The sequence below is a fragment of the Chinchilla lanigera genome, unplaced genomic scaffold (genome assembly GCF_000276665.1).
Source record: "Chinchilla lanigera isolate Chin_1 unplaced genomic scaffold, ChiLan1.0 scaffold00067, whole genome shotgun sequence".
NCBI classification, from domain to species: Eukaryota; Metazoa; Chordata; class Mammalia; order Rodentia; family Chinchillidae; genus Chinchilla; species Chinchilla lanigera.
In genome coordinates this window covers 11,680,272-11,691,924 of record NW_004955468.1, presented here as the reverse complement: position 1 = coordinate 11,691,924, position 11,653 = coordinate 11,680,272, and the positions used below count along the sequence as shown (strand labels likewise).

The following is an 11,653-nucleotide window of genomic DNA, read 5'->3' as shown; positions in this document are numbered from 1 at the left end:
ATTGTCTTTTTGAGACAGGGTCTCAATTTGCAGTTCAGGCTGGCCTTGAGCTCACTTTGTAGCCCAGGTAGGTCTCTAACTTGCAATGGTCCTCCTGCCTCAGCCTCCTGAGTGCTGGGATTACATGTGTGTGCCACCACACCTGGCTCTATCAAAGACTATATATTTTTTTTTTGTTTTGTTTGTTTTTTTTCTGGTACTGGGAACCAAACTCACGACCTTGCGCTTGCCAGGCAGGCGCTGTGCTGCTGATCTAAATCCCCAGCCTCTATTGTAGGTTATATTAACAAGTTGTATCAATTCAAACCCACAGTGTGGTCCAAGGGAGACAATTATTCCTTCTTCGAGAAAGGAGAAACCTTCATGGAGAGATGAGAACCTATTTTTCATTCCTTACTGGCAGCCCCTCTCCTCCTGTGCCCTGACAACTGACCCTGTCATCCTGCGAGGAATACCTGCAGGAGCATAAGAGGCCTTGTTCTCAGAAGAGCGGGTCAGGACAGCACACCTCCAGCCATATTCCAACAGAGAGGTCCAGTGGCTTGCCCAGCACTGGCTGCTCATGGTCATCCTACACTCTGGGCTTTGCCAGCCTCCCCTTTGCTCTCTGGGGTGCAAGGCCAGGAGGGGAGGCTGCACTTGAAGTTAACACTCACCAGCAAGGACTGGGTGAGTGGACTTTAAGCTGTCCTTTCCACCTCGTAGCCCCCAGCCCAGAGCCAGAGCCACAGCCCCATTGTGCTGCTGCGAGACAAGCATACCATCCGGAAAACTCTCACTGCCCTGGGCCTGGACCACAAGCCAGAGACCATCCAGCTCATCACCAGGGACATGGTGCGAAAACTCATGTGAGTCTGCAGGTTGCAGGCCCAGGCCTCCCTCACTCAGCCTTAACTACCTCTGAAGAGTTTCTGGGAAGCTGGGCATGCTTGTCTGCTTCCATTCTGTTGGCCCAGTTGCTGTTTCTTTCCTAGTCAGTGCCCCCTTTTTATTTCATGGTTCTTTCTTGTGCATCCTAGCCTCTCTCACTTCTCCCTTTGTTGTCTGTGTTGTAGCCATTGTCCTCCACTTCTGGCTTCTTTCTCCTCCCTATCTTCTCGCTGCCTGCGGGGTCTGAGGGCATGGCAGAGAGGAATATTCAGGATCCCGGCTGAACTCCTCTTAGTGCAGTTGGTAAAGGGAAGCAATCCGGATGAGTCACTTCCTTTTGGCCGCATCAAGAATCCCAAGCCAAGGGAAACTGACCGCATACCTAATTGGCCCTAGAGTCTGAGGCTCTGAGAGGAAATTCACAGGGGCTTCTAGCTCAGCCTTGTTTCCTGACTGCGTGGACCCCAGAGGGCTTGAGGCCAAGCTCGGCAAGGTGCAAAGAAGCCTGCACTGCTCAGTGGTTCACTCTTACATTAGTGCTGTCCTCTCTGTAACAGTTCTTTCCATTCTCGCTCCACCAGCTAAAAATGCAAATCCCCAGAAAATGCTGCCTGTGGCATGGGCTGAGGAGGTTGGCTGGTACACAGCACAGGAGCCGTTGGCTGTAGCTTTCTGTTGAGCCCAATCAAGTCAGATGGGTCAGCAGCCATGCAGCCAGGCTTGGGGCCTGAGAATGGCTCCTTCTTGGAGTGGGATCCTTGTATAGATGCTTTGGACCCAACTGCCGGTCATTTTTCAGATCTGGTATCTTAGATGCAGATCTCTTCAGGTCACCCCGTATCCCAGGCTGCTTTGTGCCACACCACTGGGCAGACCGCAGTAATCGTGGATGGGGCCCATGTCCACTCACTGGTTCTGTCTACCTTATGGACAGCCCCTCCCCCTATCACACACTAGTTTTATTAGATGAGGTTTCACTTCCTGTCTCAGACCGCCTGCGTCTTATTGCTATGCACCTGTTAAACTGCCTCACCCACAAGCAGCTTTATTCCCACCCCGACTGCTCCCTCCCCCATCTTTAATGTATGTCATTTGTTTGTAATCATTATAATTACCTATAGATTTGTTGAATGCGTTGGGCAGCTACCAGGAGAGGTCTATGGACATGTCTCCAGCAATTGTTGATCAGAGATTTTAATTAGTATTTAGGGTTCAAAGCTTCTCTCCAGCTGGACAGACAGGGATGTTTAGATTTCTCACTAGCATCCATTTCAGTCTTGTCTGGCGTCCTCTTGCTCTTTTTTTTTTTTTTTTAATGTCATCAGGAATAATCTGTTCTTAAAGTTCGATTCAGCAACTTTGCTTGGAGGGCTCAGTTAATGCAAAGCACTGTGCCAGAGATTGTGTAGCTGAAGGAGCTTGTGAAGGAGGCAGAGCCTGCACCATCAGCCTTGATGTGGGCAGTAGGAACAGAGGGTGGTGGGGGTCAGAGGAAGAGGTGATATGTAGGTCTGGGAGCAGGGTGATGTACAGGAACACATGGGAGGGCTGAGGACAGCTGCACAAAGAAGGGAATATATGAAGAGAACAAGAATTTATGCTCTTTCTCTCTCTCTCTAGGGCCTTTATTTCCACACTTTTCTCCCCTACATCACTAAGTTGCCCTGGCTGGACTCGAACTTGTGACCCTCCTGCTTCAGCTTCCCAGAGTGCTGGGATTATAGGCATGTTCTACAACCCCCAACTAAAATATCTGCCTCTCTCTCTCTTCCCCCTTTTTTTTTTCTGGTACTGGGAATCAAACTCAGGACCTTGTGTTTGCCAGGTAGACGCTTGTGCCACTGAGCTATATCCCCAGTCCCCCTCTCTCTTTTTTTTAAGGTGCTATCATTCTTATTTTATTTTGGCTTTTTGAGACAGGGTCTTGCTATGTAGTTCAGGCTGGCCTTGAACTCACTATGTACCCTAGCCTGGCCTAGAACTTGCAGTGATCCTCCTGCCTCAGCCTCCCGAGTGCTGGGATTATAGGCATGTGCTGTCACGCCAGCAAATGTCTCTTTTCAGTCTGCAGTGTTACCTGATTTTCACCTGGCACCCCCAACCACCATGGAGCTGCAGCCTCTCCTCCCTGGCTGGGTCCACACAGGAGGGTTGGCATGGTGTGGGGAATCCCAACAAGGTGCCCGGGATTCCCCTTTTCTCCTCTCTAACTCGGTTTCTTCCTGTGTCAGTGTTCCCACAGAGGACCCCTCCGGGGAATCCCTAATCATCAGCTCTGAGGAGTTTGAGCGGATCAAAAGGGCTTCACATGTTGTGACCAGAGAAGAGTTGGAAGCCCAGGAGCAGGCCTTCAAGAAGGAGAAGGAAGCCGTTGTGGTATCTACCCTCCCCGAGCCCTGACCCTGCAGAGGGGTGGCAGACCACAGATGCTCAGGGGGAGCTCAGCTCCTTGCAACAGTGGGGACCCCACCTTGTTAGGGGATTCTGAAGCAAATGTGAATGTGTAGTTAATGAAGAAATTTTGCAGAGTGAAAACTGGAGAGGAATACCTGAGATGGGGACTTCTTGGGCCGAAGGGAGGGTGACGATGAAGCCAGGCTGGGAAACCTCAGGGGCGGAGGCCAAATCACTGTGGGTCTCTTAGGCAGCCAGGCTGCCCAGGGCCCACAGCCCACTGACCTGGTCTGCCCACCCTTAGGATGCGGTGACCACACGCAAGAAGATCATGAAACAGAAGGAAATGGCGCGGAAGAACAACAAGAAGCTCACGGACCTGGAGGAGGAGGCCAAGGATCGGGCCCAGGACCTCCTGCAACGAGCCAGCAAGCTGCGCATGGAGCAGGAGGAGGAGCTCAAGGACATCAACAAGGTGGGCCTCTTCCCCTGAAGACTGGGTGCCACGCCCCCTCCCTCCTCTTACTCACACACTGGACCAGATGAGGGACTGGTGGGAATGGGAGGGGGATGAGCTAGTCTAGGTGGGGCATGGGGAGAGCTGGATCTGCCACCCTTGTTGCTGTGATCAGAGAGGACAGGCTTTGCTACTGCTTGGTGTGTGACCCTGGGTAAATCGCTTGCCCTCCCTGAGCCTTATTTCCTTCATTTGTGAAATGAAAGTCATGACCTCAATGTAGCAGAACTGTTGGCAGGATTAAATAAGCTAGAATCTGGGAGAGTCTTGCGAATTGTGATTGATAAATAAGTATAAAGGTATTGCTCTTTATTTTTAGCCTGCTAGTTCAATTCTGGTCACTGATGGTGCAGGCAGTAGGATTTGTTTTGACTTCAGTCCACAGTGCTTCTTTTAGCAGAGTGCATAAAGACCAGACACTCATTTGAAATTCTATTTTGTAATTCATTTGTGTGTGATTTGCTTCCGACCAAGTGAAACATGCTGACTCCTCAGTCCTTTCATCTCTGATTTCTATCTCTTAGGTAAATCTTCCCTGCTTACACTTCCTTTTCTTTTCTAGAGCTTTTATGTCTTCGTTTTATTGATGGGCCCATGCATGGTTTCATCCCTTTTTGTGTCTCACTGGGCTCTTCCAGTGCATAAATCTAGTGATGTGGCTTCTGCTAAGGTATCTTAGCTCCCCTGAGCTTAACTTGGGGTTCATGGGTTCCCAAGTGGGACCATGAGCCTCAGAAGCTATATGGAAATTCCTTGTGTATTTCCATAGGTGAATTTTATGAAGGAGAGGGTTCATAACTTCCATCATATTCAAAAGGGTAATCCATCACCCCCCAAATACTATATAATCCCAAAAGATGCTAGTCTGGTCTCTCTGTGCACAGCGGCATTCATATACTAGGATCCTAGTAGATGTCTGAGCTGAACTATATTGAGGGGGAGGGAAGATTACAGAATGATTTTGATTTTTTGGACTTGTGAGCAGCCACACACTTTTCCAGCACTCTCAGAGGTATTTGCCCCCCTTCTGCCCTCACATGCTTCCACACACCCAGAGCTCCAAGCTGCCTGAGGGTTGTCCTCCTCTGTCCTTGCCCCCAGGCCTAGTGTCACAGTTTCTTCCCCACTCCCTAGATTATCCTCAATGCCAAATGCCATGCCATCCGGGATGCCCAAATCCTGGAGAAGCAGCAGATACAAAAAGAGCTGGATGCCGAGGAGAAGCGGTTGGATCAGATGATGGAAGTGGAGCGGCAGAAATCCATTCAAAGGCAGGAGGACCTGGACAGGAGGAGGCGGGAGGAAAGAATACGGTAAAGATATGGTTTGCTTTTCCCTAAGTCATTTCTGAGCGCCTGTAAGTCCATGTAGCCTAGCTAAGAGGGACGAGATGAGACTTGGACATTCTCACCATCTATAGTCCCCCACGAAGGGTACAGAGAGTCACAGAACTTTAAAGCTCATTTTCACAATCATAACCAGTGCTTCTCAATCTGGCCCCAGTGCAGCCTCATTTCTCACCACTTCCTGCCACCCACTCTACACTTCCCTGTTTCCCCTGCATGCTAGGCCTTGTCACAGATTCCCACTCTTTGGAATACCGTTCTCTTTCCCTTTCCTCTGGGAAAATGCTTTTCCTTCCTGGGGTAAGTGGCTTTGCTGTCACCTCCTCTGAGAAGGCTCCTCACTTCAGGCAGGCTCAGGAGCTTCTCCTCTCTCCCCTGTCACTCTCATGCACCTCTTCTTGGGATGTGGTTCCTTCTCAACCCTCACTAGGCTTGCAGCTTGTTAAGGACAGGGGCTCTGTCATTCCTTTCTGAAACTGCAGGCCCTAGCAGAGTGTTTGTCCTGTAGTGAGTGCTCACTTCACATGAGAGTGAATAAATTCAGTGTCTCTCTCCCTTAATTTTTCGGAACAGAACAAGTCCCAGAGTAAGAAAATTACAGAATCATAGTGTCCCAGAGTTCGAACACCAGCCACACAATATATGAATTACCTACAGGAGCAGTCCTATATGCACACTGATTGGCAGTTTAATCTCCCCAGCTGTATTTGGTTGGTTACCTTGAAGCATGCATCTCTGTGGTTCTCGTAGGAGCCCTGTAGGCTGTAGAAGGCTCCCAGCCACAGTTCATTTTGTGGCTAAGTGGCTGTGCACCCTCTGCGCAAGCAGCTCCAATGCAGGAAATATCTCTGCCTTATCAGGCAGTTCTAATGATTTGACATGTTCCTTGTATTAAATTCGGGGTGCTTCCAGGTTCATTTCATCTGGAGTAGGAAGCCTGGGAAGTCCTCCTTCTGAAGGAGAAACCTATATTCCTTCCCCTTGAGTCTTCCCAAATCTTGTCTTCTGTCATTCTTCCAGCCTTTACTGATGTCACTTGGTCTAGATGCTCCCAAACTTACTGATACCTCAGGAACACACAGGGTGTTACTGGTAACACTGTGGACCCAGTCTCCGGCTCTTTACTCCGGATAGGGGTCACCTGACTGAGAGACTTCCCCAGTCTCAGCCCTGTTGCCCAGCAGAGAGTATCTGTAACTGTAACGCTGTGTCACTGTTCTTTCCCAGAGGAAGACGACACATTGTGGAGCAGATGGAAAAGAACCAGGAGGAGCGCTCACTGCTTGCAGAGCAACGGGAGCAGGAGAAAGAGCAGTTGCTGGAGTACATGGAGCAGCTCCATGAGGAGGATCTGCAGGTAACAGGGCCAGAAGGCCATGCTGAATTTCACCAGCAACAGCAACAAAGCCCTCCGAGATTTGGGGGCTCCAGGGTGTGGACCGATTCTTTGTCAGGCACACGCTTATTTCACAACATCATCACCATCCACTTTTTATTACCGTGTGAAGCATTTATTTGGCTATGGTGTCATGCTGGGGGATGAGCAATGATTTGGGTAGATATTGTCCCTGCCTCCCTGGGACCTGGGGTCTGAGACTAACATCTCAGTGTGAGCAGACACATAAAGCAAGTCTAGGGCTGCATGCTTTGCACAAGTAAACACAGGCACGCTTTATAGTCTGTGTCCATCACCAAAGGATATAGCATGCTTTGTGGATGAACACTGGCCATGCCTTAGTTCCAGACTCCCCACTGTTACTAATCAGAAGTGCATAGCATCCCATTGTCATTAATTGTGTGGCGAAGCCAGCTCTTTTCTTTCTGGGAACCTAAATAAAATTAGTAGACATACCTGCTGCACAAAAGCAAAGTCTGACAAATACTTACCCAAGCTAAGGAGACTTCACAGATCCCTTTCTACTTGTCTGATCTGCTCTGTTGCAGTGTACACAGGCATGGAGGAACACGACAGGCATTTGGAGCATCTATTCTTTTTTTCCTTTCAACTTTTTTATTTTGAAATGTTTACATGCCCAGGAAAGTTAAAAGAATTGTATCTTACCTGTAAATTCTTGATTTAGATTTAATGAGTATTAACAACTTGCTTTAGTTGCTTGTTTTCATAAATATATATATATATTTTCTATTATTAATTTATTTTAAATTGCAGGTATCTTGACACTTTGCCACTAAAATGCATCAGTCTGCATCTCTGAAGAAGTCTTGGCTATCAATAGTACTATTATCACATTTCCATCAGAAACTCAATGAATCCATACTATCACCTAACACTTAAGCTATATTATAATTGTCCCAAAAATGTACTTATAGATGTTTTGTTTTTTTTCCAAACCAGGCTCTAATCAAAATTTGCATGTCACATTTGGTTAAGTTTCTGTTTTGATCTAAAAGAGTTCCTCAGTCATCGATTCTTTTATTTTTTAGATATACTTTATGTTTAGTTCACATGGTAATTGTGCATGTCTATGGGGTACAATATGATAGTTCAGTGTATGATATGCAGTGGTCACATCAGGGTAGTGGGCATATCCATCACCACCAACATTTACCATCTCTTTGTAATCTCACTCAGGATCTTCTCTACTAGCTCTTTTGAAATATAGAATAAGCTGTTGTCAGTGGTAGTTCTCCCATGGTGCTACAGAACATGAGAAGTTATTGCTTGTATCCAGTTGCACCCCTGTGCCTGTTAACCATCCTCTATTCACAACCCACCCCCCCCCTATTCATGTATTTTTATGACATGGATATTTGGAGGCATCCAGGCCAGGTGCCTTAGAGGATGTTCCACATTGGGATTCGTCTGATATTTTCCTCATGGCACTGCTTAACCTGTGGTGCGTATCTTGCTTTACTTTTATTTTTATGCCCTTCCCCCCCAGTTTATGGATGATTGAGTTGTCATCAGCCTGTGTGCATTTGCTGGTGATGAGTGATGGAACTGTGAAGGATCCCAAGTGGCCAGACTTGTAACCCTGAAGGTTACCAGAGCACCTGAAGTTGGGGATCAGCATGAGGGTGGGATGGAGGTCAGTGGATAGCTGAGGGAGAGAAGGGGCATTTAGCCTTGCGAAGTGCTTGAGGAGAGCACCAAGGCTCAGGAGAGAGGGTGGGAAAAGGCCAGGAAGGAGTGGTATGGAGCAAATATGCAGAGAAGGGGCATGAGCAAAAAAGACTGGAAAATCCAACCAGGTTGTGGAGAGGGGGAATCGATAGAAGTTTCCAGGAGTCAGTCAGTACCGTTACTCTGAGGCTGGGTCATTGTCCTTTGGGTGTCTTTCCCTGGGTCTCCAGGAGGCAGTGGTAATTTTAGGTCATAAATTCCATGCCTCCCCTGTCTGAGAGCTGCCCTGTCATCTCAAGGTGCAAAGGCAGGCTTTCCCACCTTGCTAGCAAGATGGAGAAGAGCGAGAGGAGTTTTTTTTGGTTGCTCTGAGGGTTTCAAAGATGAGAAACAGAGAAAATCTTTAGTTTCTTGGAAATGAAATGAGCCAACAAAAACAACAAATCAAAGAGTAAATAAGGAAGCAGATAGACCCACGATTGTCTGTATATCCTGGATCAGAGGCCAGCAGTTTTGAGAATCAGTGGGATTAAATAATGCCAGTGGTAGCAATGGAAAGCCTGAAACTGGTGAGAAAATCCAGAAAGGACAAAATGGAGAGGGAAAAAAGGAGTGTTAGCTGGAAAAGCCGAGTGGAGAAGTGGACTGAACAGTATACAGGGAGAGAGTGAAGAAATGCTCTCAGCTGTCACCCATGCACTGTGTGGACCAGAGAGGCAGCTGCTTGCTGTGCTGATGTGGCTCTGAAGGCTTCCTGGAGGAGGCAGCCTGAGCTGGGGGTAAGGGGTGAGCCAGGCTGGCAGAAAGGCAGCCCAAGAGGAGGACACACGGGCAGGGTTGACTTGGGTGAATCAGGGCAGAAGTCGTGCGAGGAGCTGGAAGGCCCAGGAGGGGTTTGGTCTTTGAAGAAAGAGAAGGAGCTAGAAAGTGTGGGAGGTGGGGAGTTGGAAATCCATCAGAGGCCATGGGAGCCAGGTGCATAAGATCACAGTGCCCTTTTGCACTCTAAAGTGAGAATGGGCCTGCGCTCAGAGGTGGTCTGATCAGTGGGGAACTTTGGGGGCTCAGAGCTGGAAAAGGCAGGGGTTCCTTTCTCAGAAAGGATCTGTCACTCAGGATCCTGCTGGGACTCCTTTCTCCATAGCTCAGAGACACGTGTTTTTCTGTGTCTAGGACTTCATGCTTTTCTTTCTCACATGCCACTCATTTTGGTCCTTATTTAGCGATAGTTTATGTTGCTGTTTTCCTGTAGCAGTATGGGATCACCTCCCAAGAGGCCTTGCACCACCATAAGTGCAGAGGGAATTCAAAAGTGGAGAGAGAACTCAAAGTGGGGACAGTAAAGTAAGATTCCCAGAGAGGGTTGAAACTTTAAATTAGACAAAGCAGTCACTTCATACTGGGCCTCAGTTTCTTCCTCTGCCCGAGACCTGTCTATCAGACTTTTCCGCTTATATTTAGATGTTGGAACTAGACCATGCCCAATGTATAGAAAACACTTAAATAGGGCAATATTTATTTTTAATCATCACTTTTGGATGGAGATTGAAAATTTGAGTTCCTCAATTTAAAAAAATAAATTTTAAAAAAGAGAACTTGAATCTGGGCATAATAGTACATGCCTGTAATCTCAACACTCTGGGAAGCTGAGGCAGGAGGATTACAAGTTCAAGCCTAGTTTAGGCAACTTAATGACTTAGTGAGATCCCGTCTCAAACTTTCAAAAATAAAATTAAAAGGCTGGGGAGATAGCTCAGCACAAAAACCTTTGGTACCTAAAAAAAAAAAAGGATTAAAATAAAATTTAAGTAAAAGTTTGGGTTTGCACAAGAGAAGCAAATTAAAGGATTGAAGGCAGGAGGATAGCAGTGTGAACAAAGCCACCAGGCTGGGAATTTGAGTGAAGCAGGGGCACAGAGTAGAACTTTAAGAGCCGTTGCTTCCTAAGTGTGAAGAGATCAGCAGGGTCAAGCTGGCTGAAGACAGCAGGTGACCATTTGGTAGCCATCCCTGATGACCCTGGAGAGAGCAACTCTAACAAAGGCGGTGATGGGAGCGAGACTGGGCAGCACCTTTGTCTCCTGCTTCCATCTTCATTTCCACCCCGTAAGCCAGCAGCCTTTTGTTCCACCTCCTTCTGCTCTGAGGCTCTCTCTCTTTTGCTGGCAGGACCTGCAGCAGAGACACCAGCAAAGGCTGAAGATGCAAGCTGAGATTAAGCGCATCAATGATGAAAACCAGAGGCAGAAAGCACAGCTGCTGGCTCAGGAGAAGCTGGCAGACCAGATGGTGATGGAGTTTACCAAGAAGAAGATGGTAGGGACCAGGTTTCTGATGCTGGGCACCTCTGGCTGGGAGCAGCGTGGCTGTAATCGTGGGAGGCAGGCATAGACGCCCAGGGAACTCTAGCATAAGTGGCGCCATCTTCATTCTAAAATGCACATCCCTAGACCAAGTGCCTGGCTTTTTTTCTCTTCATCTTGGCCAGACCATTTGTTCATTAACAGAAAGTAACCTAGAAAGAACACCCACAGGAGTGTGTCATTATTCTCATTAACACCTTTGTTTAGAAGTTGGGATGAGGATCATGTGCAGGACGGGAAGAAAATTAAAATTGTTTAGTGGATTCTTCATGGCTTGGCTTTCCCTAGCAATCGTGAGTCAGCTGCTCCAGAAATTTCTTATGAAAACTCCCATATAGGCATCCTGCATTAGATGTCAGACTCAGAGAATAGTCTTTTCCTTCCCCTCAATGTAGAACCTATAAGAACAAGTGCATGGTGCAGAGAGTAAGGTGTGTGAACAGTGATGGGTGGATACAGCCCCCGGATGTGTGGACTCATTCTGGGGCAAAAGTGAGGGATGAAATGATTGGGGTCTCTGGGGGACAGAGGGCAACAGAAGGCTTTTAAGCATACGTGAAGCTGGATTTATGTAAACATAGAAAGAAGCGCTTGATTATTTCTTCCTATGTTGGTCCTGTATCCCCTGAAACTTTTGTAGTTCCAAGATAGTGGAAAACACATCACATTTCTCTCTATTCCTCAATAGGGATTCTTAATGAAAGAGGATAGAATGTGGCTATCATTTGAAAAGACATAATTGGCATATTGATTTATGCTGAAAACAAACCACACACACAAAAATGAAAGCCAGCAAAGCTCACTCGCTGGCTTTAGTTTTCTTACAGGATTCTGGGGATATACAGAGTACATCTCTGCAGTCTGCAGAGTAAGAATGTAAGATGAGCCATAGACATTTTCAGCATAGTAATGACTATATAACTATCATTTATTTTTCTTTCATTATGTTTTTTAATTTTTTATTTTCCCCTTTTTTATTAGTGTATGTTTGCAACACATGATAAATACATTCGTTGTGGGGAATTGTTACATATATATCACATCTTGATTGTTGTATTGTTTCTTTTTTTTTTTTTTT

General features: G+C 47.0%; 1 protein-coding gene across 3 annotated transcripts in view; it reads left to right on the top strand.

The window, feature by feature from the left end:
• Cfap45 (cilia and flagella associated protein 45) overlaps positions 1 to 11,653 on the top strand; it is a 39,064-nt gene that overhangs the window by 19,471 nt on the left and 7,940 nt on the right. For all 3 annotated transcript variants that reach the window (XM_013522501.1, XM_005400183.2, XM_005400181.2), the window contains exons 3-8: positions 706 to 848; positions 3,102 to 3,246; positions 3,569 to 3,739; positions 4,916 to 5,094; positions 6,355 to 6,484; positions 10,382 to 10,528. In XM_013522501.1, the coding sequence (XP_013377955.1) occupies positions 706 to 848; positions 3,102 to 3,246; positions 3,569 to 3,739; positions 4,916 to 5,094; positions 6,355 to 6,484; positions 10,382 to 10,528 (915 nt within the window). The remainder of the gene's footprint in view (positions 1 to 705; positions 849 to 3,101; positions 3,247 to 3,568; positions 3,740 to 4,915; positions 5,095 to 6,354; positions 6,485 to 10,381; positions 10,529 to 11,653) is intronic.